This window comes from Rhinolophus ferrumequinum, chromosome 3 (genome assembly GCF_004115265.2).
Source record: "Rhinolophus ferrumequinum isolate MPI-CBG mRhiFer1 chromosome 3, mRhiFer1_v1.p, whole genome shotgun sequence".
NCBI lineage: Eukaryota > Metazoa > Chordata > Mammalia > Chiroptera > Rhinolophidae > Rhinolophus > Rhinolophus ferrumequinum.
This window is the reverse complement of record NC_046286.1, coordinates 55,696,155-55,721,243: the sequence shown is the minus strand read 5'-3', so window position 1 is coordinate 55,721,243 and position 25,089 is coordinate 55,696,155. Positions and strand designations below refer to the sequence as shown.

Below are 25,089 nucleotides of genomic sequence, written 5' to 3'. Positions count from 1 at the left end.
ATCGTACACTTATATTAAGAATAGATCATGTGATAAAAGAAATGACGAGAAGTAAACCAGCTTGCTGCATAGCTTGAAGAAGAGGAAAAATAACAAGAAATCATATCTGTCCATCATGAGGAAGGAATGAGTCAGAGAAAGGTAACTAAGAAGAAAATCAGTGTAAGTTATACTAAGAGGGTTTCTTCTTTCCTAATTTGAGCATTGCTAGTTGAGACTCATGTCTGCTTTTACAGGCTAGCAAAGTCATGTAGACATGACCATACTAAAAATAACACTTTCAATAAGTTTCAGCAAAGGTTTTAAATCTCCTTGGCATGTCAGTGTGACCCTGTACTGAGATGCTCAAATAAATGAGAGAAAATGAAAAACCTGGGTTTGGGGGCTCATTTTCTTTGAGATTTCACAAGCATCATTTTGCAGACACTGTTTTGAGTTCCCATTCAATTGATGTTGAGAACATTAACATTTCCATTATGAGAATTTAGGGAAAGAAGAACAAACAGTACTTGAGGAAAGGGGATTAGCAGAGAGAACAAAAGTGTCTCCTCTCTCACCTTCCTTCACTTGCCCAAATATCAACCTCATACGAAAGCCCCAACAACTCCACTACACCCCCTTGGAAAAATCAAGTGGACAGCTGCCTTCCAGACAAATCAACGTGAAGAAAGGAAATGAAGAAACAAGAGACAAGCATTTGCAAAGCTCAGTCTTAGATCTCTGTAGAGTACTATTTTGATTCTTGGAAACTTGAGTCTAACATTTTACAGACATCAGTGGAAAACTATCTTCACCCCACCTCTCCAGATGTTATCTAGTACCAGTCCATAAAAGGGCTGTTAAACTCTGCACAGACCACTTTATAAAAGTAGGCCCTTTTATCTGCTGCCAGAGAGCAACAAAAGAACCCTTGCTTGTCTATGGAGATTCCAGGATTATGTTAGGATGGATAACAGAAAGACAAATACTTGCTCAAATACCGTCTCTTACTCCCAGAATCGCTACAGCAATACCCAAGTCAAGCAGCAGAGAAAAGCCTTAACACACTCTGAAATTCAGCGGCAAGTCATCACTGCGGCTATAATTACAGATGCCTGCCTTCCTCCTCTCAGCTCTGTGGATAAAAGCCTACGGCTGAGTTTGTATTTCAGCTGCACAGAAGCCGAAGCTAGTAGTGAATAAACACATAAAACTCAGCATTTGACTGACAGGCTCTTGTAGAATGTAGGGCTAACCTATCGTTCAACAGCTCTTCCACATTCAGAGTTTCAGGACAAGTAAAAGGGAAGGGGTGTTTTGGGATGCTCTCTTCATGCAAGGACTTTATTTCATTTAAGCCCCGTAAAAGTCATGTAAGTGAGGTGCTAGTATCAATATTTTTTTCAAAAATAAGGAAAAGGAGACTTGAAGGCTGAGTAACTTGCCTTGGTTTACACACCTAAGTGGAGAAATTGTTTCTGGAATACCAATCTTTGTGACCATGCCTTTTCCAGATCAGTCTGGCATCGAGCTCCTGGCAATAGATTATTAGCAACAGGTTGTGGTTCTCGTAACTTATAAACGTTTCTCAAAGGCTGATGTGTGGCAATATTCAAAACATAATTCTGCACCCCCATCCTTTTAGGGGGAGGTGGAGTGATTAAAATGCAAGATTCCACTGTGGCTGTATCCATGAGCGGGCAAAAAGTCCAGAAAATATTGAACTTAAAGGCAGACGAAAAGGTTAAGAAGAGCACCTCAGGGTAAATAGAGGAGGGATGTTTAGGAGGACATAGAGTAGCAACACAGAGAATCTGTCTTATTAAAATGGGGCTAAAAATATGTGTGCTGAGCTTGTATAGACTCCATGAGAGGATGAGAACAGTGTCTACCAGCCCTGTGGAAATTTGCCCTCTTACACAGTGTAAATCACTCTCAGGCATTTTTGCAGTACTAACACTGAAACCACTTTCTTCTCTCTGAGGAGACCAGTAGGTACCACCTTTCAGTGATGGAGGCTCCTCGCAAATATAGAACCCAGAATAATCCCCTCCAATTTCCCACTCCATAGATCACAGCGTTAGTCTGCCTCCAAGGCTCCAGCCACACATTTTTATATCATATTACTTGGGATTTATGAAGCCTTAATACGCCCCGTTTTTAAAAATATGATCTCAAATAAATAGAGCGAGTAAGTCTACTATTTAAGAGTATGCCCTTTAAAGGAAAAAAAAAAAAAATTGGGTAAATGAACCCAGCAATAAACCCTGAGGAATTACCCACTTCAAAATATCGTTTGGTTGGAGAGGCTTTTGAAGTTCACCTTAATTTCCTGAAAGCCCCAAACAATTCTGTTTTCCTACGTAAAATAATTAAGTATCAGGGATGATAATGTGATTAGCAAGTAAACCACTTGCAATTTGCTCAGCAAATCAAAAAGCAAAAGGGAGACTGCTGGGACACGGCTGCTGCTGCTGCTCCCCTGCCCCTGCCTCATCGCCAGCACCGAAGAGACCTCCTCATCCTGGAAAGCAGGCAGGAGGGCAGACCACATCTGCACAGCAGTCTGTGCTATTTATATATCACCTGTTTACAGGTCTACTGAGTCCTGGCTGATCATCTGTCTCATATTCCTGCAGGGCGCCCCACTGGCCTGAAGGACCACACAGGACTACTATGGAGTCCAACCACCCTTGGGAGAATAGCACAACACCTAGAAGCATCTGATCTAAATAAGCCCGATCCAGTTACAGAAATGAAGTACTTTGTGTGGCAAAATGAATTGAACAATTGACTGATTGATGGACTGATTATGTTAACACTTCACTAAGCACTACCTGTGTGCTATCTCTTCAAATCCCAAGAATAACTGGGGTGGATAATATTATCATTCCTGTTTTACAGGTAAGGAAACTACAACTTAAAAAGATTCAGCAGCATGTCCCAATCATATAGCTTAAACGCAGCAAAGCCAGGTTCAAACTCAGGTATGCCTGAATCTAATACCCAAGCTCACGACCCTATAATAGAAGAACTGGCTAATAAATGAGAAACATCTATGTCAGGGAAAGTCAGACACTGTTAAATAATGTTACACAACAATACCTGATTACAGAAAAATGTTCACCATAAAGCAATCATTGAAAAAAATTAAGTAACAAAATATGTACAGTAAGATTCAAGGATAAATCTCTATGATGAGAGAAATGGATGATATTTATTTTCTTTATAATTTTCAATATATTTTCCATTTGCTACAATAAATATGTGTTACTCTTATAATCAACCAAAATGTCTTTGTTTTCTCTTAATTTTGAAAAGCTAGTAAATAGAAACAAAATGATAGCAGTGGTTTCGGCTGAACGGCATAATTATGAGAGCTTTTGTTTTCACTTCTACACTTCCCCATATTTTCCAGAGGGGTTACAAAGCATTACTTCATGACCACGAAAGAAAAGTTAAAAACTCTGAAGAGCTTCTTTCTGAAATGTTTAACTGGATGCTTGTGGCAGAGACTACCAGTGGTCGGTCCTTCAATATTCATTCTCCATGTCGCCTCTGGGAACAGACCCAGAGATGTTCAGCTGGGTCCTGTAATAGGGTTCCATTCCCAGCCTCCTGCGCTCCCAGGAGTAGCCTTAGTTCCTAACAACAGGATGTGAGGTAAAATGGTGCATGCCACATCAGAAGGTATCCAGCCTGCTGTTGGGAAGGTGCATGAGATCACTAGAGCTCCCTTTCAGACCAAAACAAAGGCCACGCACGCTGCATGCCAGATATAGATTCCCGAAGAGGGAACCAGAAGCAGCAGCACAGGCCCCAGAAGACTGAAGATCCACCACACCATCCCTGAGCTGCCAAAATCAAGACTCGTATGCCAGAGAGAAGTGAACGTCTATATCTTGTTTTCTTTTGTTTTGTTTTGTTTGGCGGGGGGGATGTTTCTGTGATGTCACTGAATCCACATTCTAATATAGTACTCAAATACTTAAAATAATTTACATGTGCTCCCTCCCTCATCTCCATGTATATATACATTTTGATAAATTACATCTAACTAAATGTGAATTTCTGAGAGGAAAGGTCAATAAGGATGGTATTGAAGTAAAATATTGAAAAAAGAATCAATAGGACACAACTGAAAATATACATCTTGCGGCCTATCAGAAAAAATGAAAGTATCATTAGGAACCTCCATATAATGTATTTTTTTTAAAAAATCAACCATATTTTAGGGAAATTTTCATATTTCCTGAAGCTTTAATTTTATCTTGCTTTCCAATTGTTGTATTATTTGAATGATCAAAGAACTGGACCAGATACCAATACTGAATAAATATTTAGTGAATTGAATGGCAATATATGTGAAAAATAGAATCAAAATAGAAAGAATTGATAGGAAGCTTTCAGCATTTTCCTTACAATAGTATAAAGCATTATTTTATTTTCTGGTAAACAAATTTAGCTTTATCTCTCTTTCCTGATAAAGAACACAAAAAGAGAGAGGTAGAGAGATTACTTATACTAAATATTACTTATTAATATATAGCTAGCTATTTTTTTATATTTAAGTTTAGTGGCCTTACAAACAGTACAGAAGAACAATAAACAAATGTGAGGGTTAAAATTCTCTTCACAGTTCACTTACAAGATATAGTGCTTTGAAATCTCAGCTAAGATTCTATCCTTGTTTATATTAAAAATGCTAATCTAGCCTGGCTACCTGCTAGGAAATAAAAGATGTATGAAATTCAAAATACTTTGAGAAATTCATTTCCATTATCATTTACTTGTGGCTATCAAGTTTAGTAAAGTCAGAAACTCCTACCTGAAGCCAATAAATGAGAATCCTTGAATAAATGTAAATTTATTAATTTTTATTCCCTATTGTGAACATTTTTTCATATCCTACATATATTTAAATGTATCCTACCCAAATGGAAAGGTTATAGACATAATACTTCTAGAACTATAATTGAATGAATATATATGAATAAAATCTACTGTGAAATTCATGCCATACATGTTTTATTTTTCATATTTATCTTCCAGAAGACTGCACCACAATTTACATGCTCTCTGTTGTTATATCCCCTCTGAACTATTTTAATTAAAAGAACTGACAATATTTAAACACATACTGGTGAACATAGTTAAGTCCAAATAAGAAAACTTCTGAGAAATAGTAAAGTTAACCCGATTAGTTTCTTCAATATTTCTCTTGAAATTATCATTAACACGTGATTACCATGACTTTAATAATTAGAATCTCTAACTAATCTATAATTGTGCTATTTTTAAATTGTACCACCAATAAGGTGTCCCCTATATATACTTGTGTATAAAGTCTCCTAGATGGCAAGTTATATTATAGAAATATACTCCATAAACTGATATTTTACCTAGTAGGCAATAAATATGGAAAACGGTTACCAATAATTTGAACAAATAAAGATATTCCCAGTTTTAGTACTAAAGCAGTATATATAATTATTAACAATCTCCACCTGAAACAAATATATAAGAGCATTCTGGTTTCATTCCAAAGGTAATGTCCAGATTTCAATTCTTGGCACCAGGACTTAACAATAATCCAGAGAGTGTAACCAGAACAATGGCGCTGGGGTGGGGAGGGTGTGGTATTATCCAAGAGGTCTTTAGTGACCACCACCTAGGCTGAACTCTACTTTCAGCCTAGACTCTGGGCCATTTACATGTATCCAGGGCAACTGAGTTGAGGTCTTCTAGAATTTGAGTTGAGGTCTTCTAGAGACCGGATGACTGCTAGAATTTGTTTCTGATAGATTTTGGGAAAACAAACTTTAACATGATCTATTAGGGGCTCCTGTAGTAGGAGGTTGGGAGGGAAAGGTCCTACAACTATACAACATCTTAGACATTATTTGTAAAACAACACCTGGTTAAGATCCCTTTGGGCTGTGGGGTTGGTTATAATAGTGAGTATCAATATTCTAAGTACTTAGGTTTTAAAGAATCAGTCAGCCCTTCAAGCGGTATGCTGAGAGCCAAAATGATAAGATACCAAAGACACAGCACTTTTCTTGAAATTTACTCATTGCTTTGCATATTTTTGATTATCAATTGCCCATCAGAAAGCTGATGCACATGTCCATTATAAACAGAGGAACTGTAAAGATTTAAGTTCAAAAGATTCCTTAGGATTATCAAGCTCAGTAATTCTCCACCTGCCTGGGAGTTGCGTTCTGTTTCTTTTAAGTACATTACTTAGGAGTTGTCTTAAAAAGTTAAAGTACTACAACTATGCAGTTGTGAAACTATGCAGCTGAGAAAAATGAAACACTTTAAACCACAGAATCTCCAGGTTTGGGAACCAGGAATTTAAATTAGTTAAAGCTCCTTCCTTTCTGATGTGAAACAAGGTTTGGAAACCATTGCTCTGATCACTCTTTCTTGCCAATGCTGGAATTTACCCTACAGAATCCCTACCTAAAACAGACCTTTTGAAGGTAGCGAATCTTGAATTAGATTTTAATGGACAGTCGATATATGGGATAGCAAATGGAAGAGAAATGCATCTTAGAAAACAAGCTGAGGATGAGTGATTAGAACATCACCCCCAGTCTCCAGGAAGGCTTCCTGAGCGATCAACCCAGAACCCTCAGGGAAAGATGACCAAATGAAATACTGCTCTGCCCTTCACCCACTGAAAGCAGGAACTCCACTATATCTTCACATATTCCAACATCACTTCTACCACAATGCAGAACTGCTTCCAGGAAAACAAAAACCAGACTTATGACAGAAGAGTATTTTTCAACCTGCGTTTAACCCATTCTTCCTTTAGATTATCATAAAAATCCTGAGACTGCCTCTCCTTCATCTCACTTCTGACAGCTGGGAATCATTGATTCAAAACCTCACAATTCTCAACATCCAGGAAACTTCCCTAAAATACTTCATATCCTGAAGTTTTGAAAACTTAAAATAAAAATTCCAACTATAAGAGAGTATTATAATTTGAATACACTTTTCAAATGGTCTCCTGGGTTCTGTAATGAGGCATCACTGCTGGCACGGGTGGGGGATCTTCTCTCTACCCAGCTCTATGCTGATCTCCCCAACACTGGGTAAAATCTTGAATAAAAAAGAATCAAAGGTAATTAAGGACCTTCAGGAAGAATGGTGAGCTTAGTGGTGTAGGGGTAGCACCAAAGTCGATTACGCCTTAAAGATTAAGCCCCAGAAAGACTACCTAGGACAGTTCCTTGATAAAGATGCAAACATAACCATAGAAAAGTCCCTCATATGTATCTACCCCAAACAATTGTAGCAAATCTGAATGTTTGTGAAACTTTCCTGAATCAAGACAAATGGATCAAATACAGTCACCTGTGTATCTACAAAATTTGAATAATAGCTAAAAGTTCATCATAGGCAAATGAAGAATGAAGTATATATGTAATCAGGTACAGTTTTTCAGAAAATGTTTGTGAACATAAGTTAGAAAAACTATGCAGTTGTGAAAAAGTGAAAAATCTTAACCACAGGACTTAAGCATGATTTCTTTGCTTATTATTTTTGCTTTTAGTTATGATTTGTTTCCTACATGTATTGTGGATATTTGATAATGCCAATTAAATTTTTGATGCTTAAAGAAAAAAAAATTAACTATGCACTTGCTTTTCTATAAAACTACCAACTCAGAAGCAAATCTGTTGTATCAGTCAAATAAGTCATTTACAGCATGTTTATAACAGTTTCAGGTTCCTTATAAGGAAGACTACTCAAGAATAATTTTTAAAAGACAATTTTTAATGTTTATGCACAGTTTAAGAAGTTGAATGAAATGTACAAGTGATAACAAATTTTACTGTGCTCCACACATACATAGTAAATTACACTTTCAATCCCAAAAGTCCTTTTCTGCCAATAAGCCCAGAGGTCTATACATTTTCCTATTACCATGTTTTCCCGAAAATAAGACCTAGCCGGACAATCAGCTCTAATGTGTCTTTTGGAGCAAAAATTAATACAAGACCCAGTTATTATATTATATTATATTATATTATATTATATTATATTATATTACATTACATTATATAAGACCTGGTCATATAGCAAAATAAGACCGGGTCTTATATTACATTTTGCTCCAAAAGACGCATTAGAGTTGATTGTCTGGCTAGGTCTTATTTTTGGGAAAATACAGTAATTCCAACATTATCCTTGGAGTTAGACAGATAGCAAGTAATACCCATTGCACAGACATACAAGTCAAGGCTCAGGCTGATTTAAGTATTTTTCCTAATTTATAGCCACTAGATGACAAAGTTAGGAGTAAAATTAATGACTCAAATAACTACATTCAGGGTCTGGAGTCCTGAGTTCATGTAGACCTAAAATATTACTTACAATGAACCCACTGTATTAAAATTGTTTTTAATTCATTTAATTCTTATTTTAAATAATTTATTATATATTATTTTACGTATAATGTTTCAGGTAATAGAGATCGTTTGGAATTAGACAGTGAGAATTTTCTTGGAGGTAATTTATTGTATCCCTCAAAGAAGCTAACTATAGTTTTAAATCGTTCTCCAACGCATTTTCCTTTAAGTTAACTGGAAACTTTCCCCTGCTTAATCATTTCATCTGGTCATATGTTAAAAATACATTTATTTAGTTCCTTTCATAATTTCACTTAAGAAGTATCTGCGATCCCAAACCAAGAACTTTTTAAAGGCTTCAATGATCAAGGACAAACACAGGTCCTTTGCTTTCATTTCAGTAACACAGAAAAAGGAGATCCATCTTATTCTTCACAAAATGCAAGCAACAGACTGACAAACCACTCAACTGCTTACTGAAGACCAAGTCAAGCCCATCCTTTTAGTTTTGATGGCTTCTCAGGGGCTACAGACAGGAATCCAAACCCTATCATCTAAATATTAAAGCATTGAAAGAGCAAGACCTCATCTATCCTCTCTGACAGAGCTGGTCCATTCTATGTCCCAAAGCTCCCCTTCTTAATTTCTGCCCAAATTCCTTTTCTTCCTCTAATGATACATTTCCCCCTCCCCTTCCCTGTCACTGAATTTTTTTTACAGGTCCCAGACAGAGTCCTATCTCTTCTATAAAAATTCAAGCCAACAACAATATCCTTTAAACAACTATTGTATATATTTTACGTACCACTCATTTGGCATAATACATTCATATATACATATATATGTGTATATTCACTCAAAGGATTCATACATGTGTGTGTGTGTGTGTGTGTGTGTGTGTGTGTGTGTGTGTATGAATCCTTTGAGTGAATTACAATTTGCTTGAGGTCAGAAGCTGGGTCTTGGAATTCTATTTGTCTGCCACATAATATGTACTCAATTCCTATTTGTTGAATGAATGGGTATGGACACAGGGGCAAAGAAGACCTTGGCAGGCATGGGAGAGGAGGCTGGAGGTAAGAAAAAGAGAAAAAAGGGATCATCTAAGAGATAATGTTCTCTGAAACAAAAGGTGGAGGAAACAAAGTAGGCAAACATCTAGAAGAGCTACCAGAACAAGTGGCTTTTCCTGAAATTGATGCAAAGCACAGAGACTCAGAGGCTACACTGGAAAAATAGCATAATTCACTGAAAAACATCACTAGACTGGCAGACAGGATATTCATGTTTTGGTCCAAAATCTGACACTAACTAGCAGTGATCAGAACAAGCTATTTAAATGCCCCTGGCAATTTATCTCTAAACTCAAGATATTACACTCGATGATCTCTAAAGCCCCATTTGGCTCAATATTATCGGATTTTATAGTTTTCTTTCATCTTAAGAGTTTTCCTTTCATTTCTTCTGGGCAAGGAGGGGCCTGAATGCACTCAAAACAATGTACAGAATATAGAAGCTTCAGTTGATGAAAAGAAGGGCAGGATTAAAAAGACAGCACAAAATAGACCAAATGCCTAAGACTATTCTGAAGCAGAACATTTCTTTAATATTTCCTTTGCTTGTTGGATCATTTTGAGCAATATTCCCATTGTGAACGGTGTCAGGAATCAGAGTGAGAGTGAGCTGGAGACAGAAATGGGAATTAGAGGAATACCTTCCACATAGTTGTTTTATTTCAATGATGAAAAAGAAGCTTGTTTGATTTAAAAGGCTGTGAAAAGCATTTTAAAGGTCCTTTGGATTGGAAACAGATATGTCAATGTGAGAATATCATTGACATCTTATTTTAAATCATCACATAGGTTCAAAGATGTGGACTAATACAAGCAAAACGATCAATTTACAAAGCATTGAGATGTCTGGGAGTAAATCTGGAAAAGACTGTTACCAAATGGCCTTTGACGTTTCTCTTTTTCTCAGCCTCCCCTTCACATCAGTGCTAATCACTCAGTACTCCGTTAGGCACTGGGTACTCTTTTGTATCTGAGCATCTCTGTCATAGACAGAATCTGACAGTCATAGACAGACTGATCCAATAAACTCATTCTAACTTTACAATCTCAGGACTATGTGGTCTCCCTTCCAGAATATATTTGTCTTAAAGCCATGGAAGAGGACAGAAAGAAAGACAGATAGAAATTACATGTGTCGGTGGGGAAAATATCTGAAAGTCACAACATCCACAAACCCTTTCAGATCTTCCCACATAACCCTGCTGTCTAGTGTTCTGGTTCGCTACTAAATCCAGAAAAGAATGTTTAGTTTTTAATTAAGAAAATAAGGGGTTTAAATCAATCTCTAGGCAAGTGCTATATTTGAATGCTGCTGTAAATAGAGTGTCTCAAAGCCTACATATAAAAATAAAATGAAAATTGTAAAATCCTGCAGGAAGATTTTGCTGGTCTTCCCTAACCTCCCACCCACATTCATATTATCAGATTAGGTAATAATGTCATTTTGAAAAAACAGCAATATAAAATGTTCGAGCTTAAAGGTGTGAGGCAAGGGACAAATAAGCCTTACTTGTTTGGGAATCAATGAGGAGTGAGAAAAGCATGTACTCCTTTGAGAACCTGTGGAATGTGGAGTGGAACTGGAGGGTGAAAACTGGTGACCTTTGGGCCACATCCCAACTAGCTAAGTGCTTTTGGTTTGGTCAATTCAGAATTTTTTAAACAATTTTGAAAACTATGACATTAAAATTTGGGAGATTTTTATATGAAAACTTGGGTTTCGGCTTTTTCTGGAATAGTCAAAGGAGCTGACGACTTTGAATATACAATTTCACAAAGCAAAAAACAGCTGGAAGAACAATCTCTTAAGACACTGAGACTTGATTTTCACCTTGGCCCTGACTATCCTCTAGTGTCCCTAATGTAAAGCAAGGAACTGCCCTGTTTCTGGGAGCAGAAGGAACGTGAATGCACTGAAATACAGTAACTTGAATTTAAAAGTTTCAGTAAGAAAAAAGGACAGGATCAAAAAGGCAACATAAAACAGATCAAATACCAATGACTATTGAAACTGAAGAAGGAGAACATTTGTTTATCTCTGCAGTTGCTCTACTACAGACAAGCTTTGTTTATAAGAAAAAGTTACCAATAATGCAACAATTAAAACTCAAATTTGTTCTTTTCAGTTACAGGAAAGAAAGGCTCCATCATCAATACTTATCCTCAACACCCTGTATACTCTCAAAGATTTGTTTTTGAAATTAAGAAGACATATAAGTCAGCTCCTAAAATTATTTTTTTATTGAAACTTGGTCCTATACCTAGGTGCACAGCATAGGATGAAGGTCTAAAAAAAGCTTATTTAACCTACATTAAATCTTGAGGATGCATTAATGAGTCTTTTAAAGGGATAATTTTAATTCTCCAATCTGCAACCATAAAGACTATATAGTGCTAATCTGCCTTGCCCTTTCCATTAAACTTGTTAAGGGCGTTCTATTTAGTCAGCACCCAGAATGGGCCATTAAAATTCTTGTTCAGTAAGAGTTGTGTTCGGTGCTCTGTTGTTTTAAATTCCATTAAATCCAAATGGTCTTTATCACCCCATGACCACCGTGACTTCAATCAGCCAATTTAATTACCTTACAAAATTGTCAGCAGAAGCAGCAAAGAAAAACAGGAAGCCCTATGACGTTATCAGATTAAAATCTTCTCCTTCGGTGTTTAATCTGTACCAGTCAACAATGATGATGTGCACCTGCCTCCTTCCCTTTGAGGAGCTTTTGACCTTACCTTTCATGCTAAGATTTAGGGTTTAAGATTTATTTGAAGCACTTCTAGTACCTTGATCTCTGGACTACAAATTGAAAGCCCAGGAAGATAAAGCTTCACCACCCAAATGCAAAACAATCAACTATTCCATTTCAAGACATTAGACCATCCTACGGAGGAAAACCTAGGATCTGCCACAAAGCCCAGGTATTGTGAATGCAGTAGCTTAACGATTTCAGTATAGTACAGCTGAAAGACAGTGACCTGCTTCCTACTTGGTGTGTAAAAATGGACATCAACAATTCCCAGAGAATAAACGTAATTAGAGCTATAATAACTCAGTAAAATCCGAAAAACAGGAGAAAATGCATTCCTCTCACTTGAATTTCTACCACAAAAGAGCTAAACATTTCCTGTATCAGAAGTTTTGATAATCAAAAGAAAATCAAAGATTATGTCATCATTATCATATACAACATTTTATTTAATGGTGAGTAGACGTGAAGAGGCTCTGATAAGCAACGGCACGTCCCACGTTTGGTCCATGGTATGTTCAGCCTTTGTGTGGGAGCAATTTACATTAACTTTCCTGTGCTGAGTAAATGTTGAAACAGTGTCATTTGAGAATTCAGGGAATGAACACACGGCAGTGATCACTTGAATTAAACTAAAAAGCAAAAGGCATCTGTCGGAAGAAATGTCTGCTGACATATAAACAAACCCATGTTCACTGCTGAAAGACAACCTCGCAGAGCCAGAAAATGTACTGAGTTCCATGTGTCTGGGTGGAGAAGGGGTGCTATTTCTACAGAAGGAAAGATCATTTTTCAAAGTCGTTTTCTGAAATGAGTGTGCCTCTGTTGATGGATCACATCAGAGTTACTCATTGAAGCTTTAAGAATAAGTGAGAACTTATGTGAAAAATAGATTTTTTTTTTCACTTTTGTATTTTTTATTGTAGCCGTTGTGTTGGCTATTCTTCGAAAGACTTCCCTACTTTCCAGAGCTCAGCTGAGCAGGTGTTCTGGCTTTATCTGTTTCAGACAGTAGCCGCTGTTACTCCTCTTCCCCACCTCCCAAGAGCCACTTTTCCAGATTCCAGATGTAAAGCCACTCCTCCCTCCTGCCCACCTCACCTCCCAAAGGAAGAAAGATCTCTTTCAAAGAACTTGGCAACTTCTAAGCTCAGTCAATTCACTCACATACCTGGAGGTTGTAGTAAATCTGCTATTAATTATATCTGGAAGTACATGGGATATCCAGCAAATAGGGGCATTTCCGTAGGAACCCTTTCTGTTCCCTCTGAGGCCGTGGTTTTTCTCACCTGGGCTGTCCCTGAGCTGGCTGCCTTCACTTTCAGCATATGCACAGCAAGTTGGCTATGTGCTGTGCCAGGGACCTGTGGCCAGTGCTCTGTGCCAAGGAGATGGGGGGGGGGTGGGATCTTGCCTGGGAAACCTTTTAATAAAGGCTTTTACTAGCATGCTTAAGAGGAAAGCTAGGAGGGAACATCTGAAGGGAAGAAGTGGCCTACCACATGCTCAGCAACTCAACTCTAAGGGACTATCTTGGACAAGCTACCCAGGAAAAGGAAGAAGTTTGTGTTGCTATCTTTGCTCCTGGCATTCTAAGTGCCAGTTCCAGAATGGAACTTGAAACGCCCTACCTCGAAAATCAGAAACAAGTGGTGGCTTAAGGAGTGATTCCTTACAGAAGATGCTGAAGCCTCCAACCTCCCAGAGGGATTGTTACCCCGCCCACAGCCACATCCAGAGCCGTCCTGCCCATGCTTTCCCTGGAGCACAGGTCAAGCACACCAGGAAGAAAAGGTTGGCTAAAGTAACTAAAGAAATGTTCAAGTACTGTGTAGCCACGGTTCAGCTGGGAGACCGTGGAATTGGGGGCCACAACCCCATGGACAGAAGGATCCCACCTTTGCCTTCTCTAGCGGCTGCAGCATCTGGACAGCTGCGGAGAAACAATGGTGCCTTATTTACATAGTGCCACCACTGCCCCAAAGCCAGAAGCTGCTAGAGGCACGGCTGGGGGCGTCCCGGGTTCCCCTTGCAAAAGCAGGCCGACAACGTCTCACCTGACCTGCAGCTAGGGAACTAACTGTCCAAGATCTACCTTATCCCCTGACTGCATGCCTGCTGGATGGTCGCCCTAGAGAAGCCACGCTGGATGAAGGCAGAGAAATAGCCGAGACCCAAGGCGAGGCCCCCGCCTGCCCCCTTGCTAGAACAGCTGACTCTCAGGTCGTTCCCTCCTCTGCCTTCAGGCTGCCATAAAGCCTTAGGAAAGCACCCTGGGGTTGGTGCTCCGGAGACCATCTCTGGGAGATGTTTGCTAAGCAGTAACTGAGGAGCAAGCCCAGGTGTGCAGCCCGGCGCCAGCCAGGCCAGGTGGGACGGGGGCAGGGGTAGTGCCCAGACATAGGCGTTCCTGGGCATGACTGGAGGAAGTTTTCCTGGGCACCACAGAGGAATTATGCCAAAGTGTTGGACTTGCTTCCCCTGAGCGCACTGGTCTGCTTGTGTATGTGAGTCAGTGAGAGTGAGAGTGAGAGTGAGAGTGAGAAAGAGAGTAAGAGAGTGAGAGAGTGAGAGAGTGAGAGTGAGAGAGAGAGAGAGTGAGAAAGAGAGTGAGAGAGAGAGAGAGAGAGAGAGAGAGAGATACTTGTGAACCCGGCAGACTGGAGGGAGTGGCGGGGAATTAGATAGATAAGGGTCATACCCTGAGCAGGAAGGCTTTCTGATCCAAAAAAAAAACACGGCGACCGGACTTGGGGAGTGTGTGTATTAGTGTTGGGGGGCGGGGGGAGCGGCAGCCTAGAGCCGGTGGGGATGGTTTCTACCACCTACAGGAAGAGGGGCTGGGGCAAGCACCAGCAGGGATCCACGGTTGCCATAGCACCGCTGGGGCGGCACCGGGCCTTTGGCCGCTGCTGGCCACGCCTTGGTGGGTGGGGGAGGTAGAAAAAGGGGCTGGATGCCACTTCCTCAGCAGAGGCCGGGGGTCTCACCGGCACCGGGCGGCCGCCCAGGGGCAGGGGCAACACGAGCAATTCCAACCCCTTCACTTCCAAGGAAAGGAGCCAGGCATGAGGCTCTGGTGTGCCATTTCAGCGACAGTAGAAAATAACCTTCCTCAAAAGTGGCTTGTAAGCATTCAGCCAACCATACCCTCCACCCAAAACAGGTTTTCACCAGAAGAAAATGAAACTCCCATCATTGCATCAAAATAGCCCCAACAGGAAAATGTCCCCACATTACAATGTGCAGAGTCCTTCCCCACATCTCAGGACAGAAATCAGGGAAAATGGATTTCCCCGTGGAAAATGTTTGAAGTTAATGAATAAAATAACAGGCTATTTAGAAATGGGGCTGTTGGGTTAGGGTATCAAGGCACTGACTGGTGAGAATGCTCTTTACCTACTCCCCTATTTCTTAAGGAGATTCTTAGTAAGCTTTGGTCTAGGAAAATGTATTTTTGTGTGTGTGTCAGCTCTTTTGGAAAGCTGCTACACACTCTGCCACAGTTGCCAAGATTTTTAATATGAAGATATGAAATGATCAGCGAATGTAACAATCTAATGATTCAGCAAATATTGTACTGCAAGACCAGAGCAGCAATAATTAAATCTTTAGAGTATTGGTTGCAGTTTTCTGGCTCCCAGGCTTCCTTTTTTCCCACCCAGTCTGCAAACACACTAAGACACACTCATTCACAAACACACTTCACAAGACACCTCAGTATTTCAGATAGGTAGGTAGGTTGTACTACTCAAATTATTAGGCAAAACTAGCATACTGTAGCTCTTACCGTGGTTGAAGCAGAACAGCTGAACACACATATTGCCAGTGATATAGGGACCTGTTTAATCTGATCTAAAGAAATAAGCATTCCTGTGGATGCTTGTTGCTAAGAGCAACATGCTTAAGGACCATCTAAAGGCATGAAGAAAGCAGGAAAACTACTGCTGTAGGAACCCAGTTATAACCCATTGTCTTTTGTGTCATTAGGAGCGTGGGAGAAGGGGAAGGTAGAGTTCCCTTCTTGCAATATGTGAAAAGCATTCCTACCCTGGTTCCACAAAGCCTGAGATGATAAATTTTATCATTATACAAAAAGCACATGGGGACAAGGAAAAAGATGCTGTTGACATAATAGGAGATGCAGGCAATCACTCTTCGATTTAAATTTGACTGAGTGATTTAATGTATCTGCTTTTATCTCAAAGACACATATTCAGGATTATACGGTTTCCTGCACTCTTTGGTCTAAATCCACTTGAACTGTCAAAGGAGGCACCCAGTGGAAGCATTTAGCCGCTTGGCATGCTTCTCTCTCACTCTTATCTACTTAAGGGAACTTTCCTTGACTAGTTCTGCTCCTACTAAAACTCCACTGGCCATCTAGAGCCGCTGAGCATTGCTCAGGCTTAATTTCCTCCAAACAAACCTTTAGACCAGTGTTTCCACTGGAGTCCCACACTTAGATTTTCCTTCGAGCTCTAAGGAAACCCTGATTCCTTAGGAAAGCAATAGATTCCCCTAATGTATAACTGCCCCCTGGGCTTTTATCATGCCAGAGTGAATGAAATAAAGATGCAGATTTAGACTCCCATACACTGCTACCCTCCTCCCCGAACAGCATTGTTAATCATTTATTAGTCCAGGACGCGCAGTGAGAAAGCTGTGAGAGGACAACTCACAAGTTAAAAACAAGCAAAAACCCTTTCTTAGGACCGCCGCTACCTCACGTGAGCTAAGCAGGAGTCTCCCCTTGCTAAGTAGAGCCTTCAATCTTACAATATTAAGAGCTCCGGATCCCCGTAAAGGAGCCAGGGACTGGAAAAGCAGCGAAATTAACCGAAAAGTGAGTCTGACGACAAAAGAAATCAAAAGGGTGAGCGCCTTTCACTTGCGGACTTGTCCGGGTCCCAGGCAGAAGTGCACGGACGCCAACTCGCCAAAGAGTTACCAAGTATTAACTCATCAGCCCTGCAAGCTGAGAGGCGTGCAGCCTTAGCCCACACTGCCATACGGACCTCTCAGTGGGCCAAGGCCGGAAGGCTCTGGGGGAGACAGAGGGACGCCAAGGCTGCCTGCCCCCAGCGTCACTAGCAGCTCTATGGCAGGCTACTACGTAAGGGGAGGTATTGCAGGGACCACTGGCACTCACTTCATTCCCCCGCGGTTAAATTTTTTTTAAAGAAAAGGAAAAAAATTTAAATAAAAGGTACAAGGTGGTTCTTTAAACCCCCGGGAGGCAGGCGACAGAGCAGTGAACAGGTCTGAATGCATGGAGCCCACCCGCCTGGCAGAGCGAACCCGCCTGTTTACATCCGGCAGCCTGGGCGCCAGATACCAGGGGATAGAGAGAGATGGGGAATCTTACCAAATCTTAGTACATGTGTGGTTCCTTGAGAATATCCAATCCACATTAAGCAGAGCAGGAATTTAATGGTGCGCCTGAAGACTGGATTACTTAGAATCAGAGAAATAATCTTCATGGTGTTTCTGCGTCCACACGCGCGGCACCCACTTCCCGGATCTAGCGTTAGGCTCCCGGTTCGGGTAGGAATGAGGATGCGTGGAGTGGTGTCCGCAGGCACGATCACGGCATGGTCACAGAGAGAGGAAGGAGTCTCCGCTTCCCAAACCCATTAGCAATCGCTGCATGTTCTTCACTCACTGCGCCAAGGAGCAACCTTCCACTGCAAGGGATGGTGGGACATCCATGTTACTCGGGGAGCATCCGGGAGAAATCCAGCACGCACACCCAGAGTGTCCGGCCGCGCGAGCCTGGGGAAGCAAAAGAAGGGGAAAATCAATAGGAAAGCCAGCCTTGGAAACCGCCGAGGTGTCGGTAGGGAGCCACAGTCCCAGCACAAAAGGCGCTTTGCTCGTAAAGATTTTGCCAGGCCCTATTCCGCTGCACTGCTGCACAGCTTCTGACGTGAAGCCAAGATTAAGTGAGAAAAATTGAGATAGCTGCTTGCCTCTTAAGGCTCTGTGCCAGTGAGCGTCCCTATATCTATTATGCAACCGATCTGATGGCCCGCCTTGAGTTGCAAGAAAGAAGTCGCATTTATTTATGTGGGAAAAGTGCTTTTATTTTCAGTAAGATTCTTTGCCAAGAGAGTGATTGGTGTATGCAAGCGGACTTCTTACAATCAACTGATGAATTTTAATAAATGACAAGCTAAGTCAAAGTGACTTTGCCTAAGAGTTGTAAAAAAGGAAGTGCTCCAAGACGAAGGAATTTACTGCAAATATAACTTCTGTTTAGGTTTAAAGAGGGTCTTAGCTATACTTTGTAAAATTTTGTCCAGGAATGAATATAGATTGGAGTGTACTGGAGAAGCGAAGATAGTCATTTAAAACTTGAGTGGGACATTCTTTGATTACTACCCAGGAATAAAAATAGATTTCTTCAAGTGTCCTTTTAGGGGAAAAAATGTTGAATTCAAATCAAGGAATTACATTTTCCCACCCATTTTTAGCTCATCTAAAATAATTGTGCATATATAAAAAGACAATGATATTTGAATTGGTGTAGCAAGTTCCAAAAGCTTCAGTCATTTATGTCTAAATTTCTTCTCTCTGGTGTTTTGAATATGTTTTTCTTAAAGAAGTGAAATATGGGATCAAAGCTTGAGCAACACTGTCACAACTTCATCTAAAAATGCTTTATTATTTTCTAGTGCTCTGGTCAAAACATTTAGAGTCCTCAGGCAGTGACTCTCTTGGATTTCACAACTAGCAATTTATTCAAGAAAAAAAGTACAGGAATATATTTCTATTAAAATAAAAATACATTTTATTGTTGAAATAGGTAATATGCTCTCCTCCAGGTATGTAGATAAGAATATCCAATCCTAATATTTTATATTAGTAAGTGAAACCAAGATGGATAGTGATAAATATATTGCTACATATTAAGAGTTTTAAGTGATCCAGAAGCACAAAAGGCAAACTGCTGGGCCTATATCTTAAAATTAATTTATTTTTCTTAACCAACAAACAGGGCATAGGTTTAACCTTATGAAAAAATATAAAATCATATCTTATTTGAAGAATATGTAACATAGATATGAGTACTATGTCCTCCAGATAGCAAGAAAACAGTGCAATGTTTTCATTCCCTCATGATTTCTTCATTCTATTTTTTCTTAAGATACTATAAAATGTTTGTTTGAAAATAAACCTACATTTTGCAAAGGAATTAAGTGGACATTGATTTTTTTTTTAAGATGGAGGCATTACTGCAGTGTCAAAAATAAGTATCATGAATGGCTAGTTCTGCAGTGTAGCAGGCAATTCAATCAAATAATTTGACTATTTGAGCACTTTAAAAGGAACACCTTGTGCTAAAACCAAGGGTATCTAGCGACTCCTTCAGTCCATGTTTAAAATATCTCTTGTAAGACATGTACAGCCCAACATGTTCTGTCTTGTATTTGCTGTCTCATTTATTCCATTCTATTCTTTTTACTTTTTGATCCTAGCAGAGATAATCATGACTGCCAGGGCAACAATATTTTTTTTTTCCATCTGTCAATATAATTGATACCTACTACCTGAAAATAGCATGTTCTGTTGTGACTAATCAAAATACTGCAATTCTACAGTGTAGTTCGCATTTAATGGAACTTGAAAAAACAAAATGTACCATAACTCCTTGTTCATGTATTCTGTTAACATAATGGCATTTGACATTACAGTTGTAACTTGTCTACTTAAAACTAGCATTCTAAACTATTTAGTTTTTGTGGTACTATTTATTGGATGTCTTGTTGGAAAAGTGAAAGATCAAGCTTCCAGATTCATGAAGTTCTTACACAGTAAATTAAACAGTAAAAAGTCTATCATAATTTTTTTAAACTATTAATTGGTCCCCAAAGAATCAATTTGCACATATGCTATATTAGGTTCATTTACACCCATCAATTCATCCTAAAGGCTTCAACAGCACAGACAGCAACCCTACCTGTCCAATTGAACTTCTGCAAGGCAGAAGAGGACCTTTCTTCAGGACCGTGGACAGCGCTCCAGACATCGATTTATTCTGTAGTACATTGAAAGTAGTATATTGAATGGGTCATGTACCATTTGAAGTGACAGTGTGCATATTTCTACTATACAGAGTCTGTAATTTTGAATTATCACATTGTTGACATTGCCAAGGGGACTATTTTGTCAACTGTGTTGTGTGTATATTTCAGTGTGACTTACTGGGGTTGCTTGGCGTACCCAGGATGTGCTAATAGTCATCACTTTCCAGAGCACACTATTACAAAAGCTATTTACATTAACTGAGTTCCATCCTGAGCACAAAACTACTTGTTTCTCAGTACAAAAAAAAATTGCCTATAAGACCACCAAGAATTCAGAATATTGAATAACATACTGTCAATGTTCAGTGGTTAAAGACATTTCCAAAATGTACAATTAGTTATTTCTTCAGAATGCTCCACCTCCAGATTTCCATCTGTTACAATGCTAATCAGATTCATTCTCATTCTTTCTCATTAAACGTCACTCACTCCCAGGCAAAAGCAACAACAAAAACCCTAAAATTACCCCCCTAATACTACAACAGAATGATTTGGTAGTCTAGAAGATGCCTATAGTAAGGTAATTTTGAAGTTATTACAAGTTGCTCTCCAATACTGATACCATGCATCATAATTCTGGGGAATATGAAGGATTAATAAAATCATTATCTAGTATTCATTGACTAGATTTAACTCTCTTTTAAAAATTGTGTCAATTTTGTAATTTGCTCCCTTCTCAAAGATTTTTTAAAAAAATACCCTTATTTGGTGTCAGGCGATCATACATAATTAGTAATAGAGAGATTTACACCCCTTGTTCCACGGTTTCATTTGCTTTTTTCCCCCTCGTTTTAAACACATAGAGCCAAAAGCTCTGTAGGTTCCAAGGTCAAAGCAGAGATGACAAACAGCAAATGCACACATATATGCACACAGAGAGAGGAGCGGTGTCTAAAAGTAAGCCTCAAAAAAAAAAAAGCAGACTGTTGGTATGAAGAGATATCCAGCCTATGATAAATTAGTGAAGAACAAAATGCATAGCATGTTCATGTGAACCTTGTTCCAACAATCACCACCAAAAGCCATTAGCTTCATCTTTCACTATATTTTTATATTTACTGACACTAATGACCTCTTATTCTTGGGCGCTATTACTTGAGAAGCAATTTTATTTTTCTTTTCTCCCAGTGAAAATGAATCTTATTCTAGTTAGCTGCCACCTGCTGGGGCATGTACAAATGTGTAATAATCCTTACAGCACATTGTTTAAAAAGACAATGCCTATACCTTTAGCAAGAAACTGGCAAATACATACCCCTGGACAACCTGAATTTCAAAGGTGTTTCAAAGGTTGTTCCATGCATGCCATATAACTATATTTAATTTTTTCACATGGAATTCTTTATAAGAATTCCACTTGACTTGTCACCAAATTCCTGCTGTTATGTGACATTTGAGAAACCTCATCTTATAGTAACACCTGACCTATTCTTCCATGCATGTGGCCTGTTGTATTGCAGCTAATCTAAAACAAACAGCCTGTTCATCCATGGTATTAGAGGTGCCAGAAAATAAAGTCAGAGCTGATATCACTTAAAACCACACTGTTGCATACTTGCACTTCACTCTTCCTAACTATGAACGCTATGCTATGCTATGCAATCCCTTGTGATTCTGAACACATATCAGCTGTTCAACCAACATTCTGCTGCATTGATGATTAATGACATTTAGAGTTATAATTAATTTTTAGATGCCAAAAAGAAGCGTATCTTAATTAAGAAATTGAATTGGAATAATTTACATATCCTGGAACCTTTTTTTCTTTTTTATAGATTTCAGACTGTGCAATTTTCAATGGGTTTAAATAGAAGAAAACTAACAGGTAGGACTTCTAGGCATCACTTGTTTCTCTATCATCTTCCTTTGTGCGTTTCATTTTGTTTGTTTGTTTAATTAATAAGTTCCTAAGGCCACTGGAAGCTGCCTTGGTGGAGGTGGAAATGGTGTCTATAAAAAGTTATAAAGTAATGAACTTAAACAAACCAAGATGGAAATATTAATACCTATCTTCCAGCAAAGATTCAATTGAATCAATCATCTCTTGTAAAATGAAAATGATCATTAATCTATAAGGTAATTTCTAATGACACAACACTTACAGTATGAAGATGAAGAAATGAGAGAAGGTAATCTGTTTGTTACCAAAAGTATAGTAGTAGTAAGTTTCCTAATATCCCCTGTTCCCTAGATTGGAAATGATTATAAGGAGCCTCAGCTGAGTCTTGTTATTTAGTAAAGAACTCACTGAAGGTAAAACTACCAGGGGATGAGAGTCGCTAAAAGTTCTTGATGTTTATGATCCACCCAGGTGACATTACTCCCCCTACCCTAATGGGACGCCCTCTGAGTTTTTTCAGAGGCTTTCAATACTGGCACTGGTTGACATGAATGTCTGTACTTCCTCACACCGAACTAGGGAGCAGGGTTAATGGAAGAATGGACGGATGGAAGGAAAGCTGGGGAGTTCGTCAGACCCGCAGGCAGATGCACAGCTTCTTGCCATCTGTTTTTCTTCGCCTCGCGTGAGTCCCAGTAGCGGAGGCCACTTCCTGACACGTCCACTTATTAAATTATTTGATGTGGAGAACGCGAGCGCCTGTAGCCAACCGAGCCAGTTGCATCCTTGATGGGAATTGGCTGAGGCCAGCGGGACAAAGCCACTCGCAGCGAATCGGTCTAGCGGGCGCCGGGTGCGCACCCGGCCCCGCAGCACTGCTGTTCGTTCGCCTTCTTCCTCTCCAGATGGAAAAATGCCCCTCGCCCACTACCGGTATCTCCCGTCCTCATGGGAACATACTCCTCGGGAGACAGCCCGGAGCGGAGCCCACCGGGGGGAAGTCCTTACCTTTCGCTGGGGGTGAAGTGGGAGGAGAGGGGGATGGGTGGTCCTCTTGGGAGGAGCAGCGGGAGGATGTCGGGCGGGAAGTCCCAGGCTCCCGGACAGAGCAGCGCAGCCGCGGGCGCCGAGCGCGAGTGACGGCGGCGGCGGAGAAGGAGACCGTGGAGCAGCGGCAGCAGCGGAGACAGACACGCCTCCTGGCGGGGGTTCCTCGCCTCCTGCTTTAAAGGAGCCGCGCGCCTTTCCCCGCAGCCCCTGCACGCTCCCGGGCGCCGTGGCCAAGAGGGCGCAGCGATGGTCTCTGGACCGCGGGAGCGAAAGTGCGAGAATTCTGGGCGTCCCTAGACTAGGACGTGATGAACCCTCCCCTCCTGGACTTCTCCCCAGCGCACATCCCCGCCTGCTCTTGGATGGGGGCACTGGGAACGAGATGCTGGGTCGCGGAGTGATGCAAATCGCCAAGGAATGTGCCTGGCTCTGGGTGGTGACAACACGTATAAGGAGCCCGAGCACGTTTTGTTCTGGGTGGTGGCTTTTAAACCTTTCCGAAACCATAGCAACGAAACTTCTCTGCTGCCAGCATTTGGGGAGCAGCTGGTAGTCTCGAAAGTGGCCCTCTTAGTCCAACTACTGCCATTTCCCTTTGAGGTCTGCGGGAAAGATCTTGACCTGTGCCTCACCCGCACCTCCACTCCCGTGCAAGCTACCGGTACGCCCCCCTGACGCTTGCCCGACCCCCTTAGAAGCCTAGAGTCACCGCGCCTCTCTCCCTGCCTCCGTTTCTGAAAAAAGAAAGGGACTTCTCCCTGTGGTCGGAGGATTGGCGGGCAGGCTCCGTGCCTGTCTGTCGCCTTAATGACAGACGCCTCTTGTCCCCCCAGGTCCCTGAACTCCCAGCCCAAACAAATCACAGAAAGAAGTTGGGTTTGAGATCAGGTGGGAGGCCAAACTGGAGGTCGCAGACTCAAAGGGTTAGAAAGAAGCCTGGGGAGCAGTCCCGGCCTGGCGGCCTTCCTTCCAAATTCTCTAATGGACATTTTAAAAGGCCGGAGGAGGGCAGGAGCGCCTAAGTCCGGAGTCTTCTCACAACTCCGTTCCCAGGGAGGGGCCACCGGCAGCGAGCACACCCGGCTTCCCCGGCTTCTCAGCAGAAACGATTAGCTTTTGCAAACAATCCCCGATTTCCGCTCCTCTGGGTTGGAAAAGTCAACATCTACTCAATACCGTTGCTATTTTATACTCGGCCCTACAATATTAACTAGAGCAGAGATTTTGTAAGTTGCCCCCAGAGGAAGTTAGCAAGCAGTGATTCGCGAGGAGGTTTAAGTGAGGCTGAGCAGGAGCAGGCAAGACACGCTAGGCTGGGAGACAATTTTAAAATGGGCTGCATACGGGGCCAGGTGAGATTCTGTGGTTCTGCTGAGTCCTTGAGCAGCCCTGATTTTCATTCTCTAATTCCAAAGGTCGTAAGTAGAGAGACTCTGTGTCCCCAGACACCAAGATGTCTTTGCTGGAGACAAACATCTGTCCTTTTGTTGCTTGTTTCTCTGCAGCCCTCGCCAGAGTCTGGCGCAGCATTGCCTCCCTCCACGACCTGAGCTAGCTTCTGACTCAGCCTGAAACACACAGAGATTCAGTCCTGCCAAACCCTACCCGGGTCCCAAGCAAAACCACCAGACTCTACCCTCTGGGTCACCACTCCTGGTCCCCTACATGCCTATTGAGCCCGTCCCTGCAGGGGAGACTCGGGACTTACAGAGGTTAAGGAGAGATGAGTTAGTGGCAGTGGAGAATCCCATAGTCATTTAATGATCCCCAGGGTGGCAGGGAACCTCCCTTAATTAAGTCAACAGCAGCCTTGTTGTACCCAGTAAATAAATAGTCAATGACTCCATTGTGCCTCCTGGAGCAGGCAGCACGGACGCGTGACCGGCTCTGGGTGCCTGGGCTCCAGCTGCTGTGACCTGCAGCCTAATGGCCCTTGAGGCG

The 25,089-nt window shown here is 41.0% G+C and overlaps 1 protein-coding gene across 7 annotated transcripts in view; it reads right to left on the bottom strand.

Moving 5' to 3' along the window:
* The window catches only part of GRIK2 (glutamate ionotropic receptor kainate type subunit 2), a 595,315-nt gene extending 571,840 nt beyond the window's left edge, over positions 1 to 23,475 (bottom strand). For 4 of the 7 annotated variants that reach the window (XM_033099839.1, XM_033099853.1, XM_033099843.1 and 1 more), the window contains exon 1: positions 17,537 to 17,943. In XM_033099839.1, coding sequence (XP_032955730.1) covers positions 17,537 to 17,651 — 115 coding nt within the window. In that variant the 5' untranslated portion in view covers positions 17,652 to 17,943. Of the gene's footprint in view, positions 1 to 17,536; positions 17,944 to 20,131; positions 20,150 to 21,513; positions 21,537 to 23,106 lie in introns of those variants that run through there. The other 3 variants (XM_033099818.1, XM_033099826.1, XM_033099832.1) reach the window with 3 other exon arrangements.
* Between the last annotated feature and the right edge of the window lie 1,614 nt (positions 23,476 to 25,089).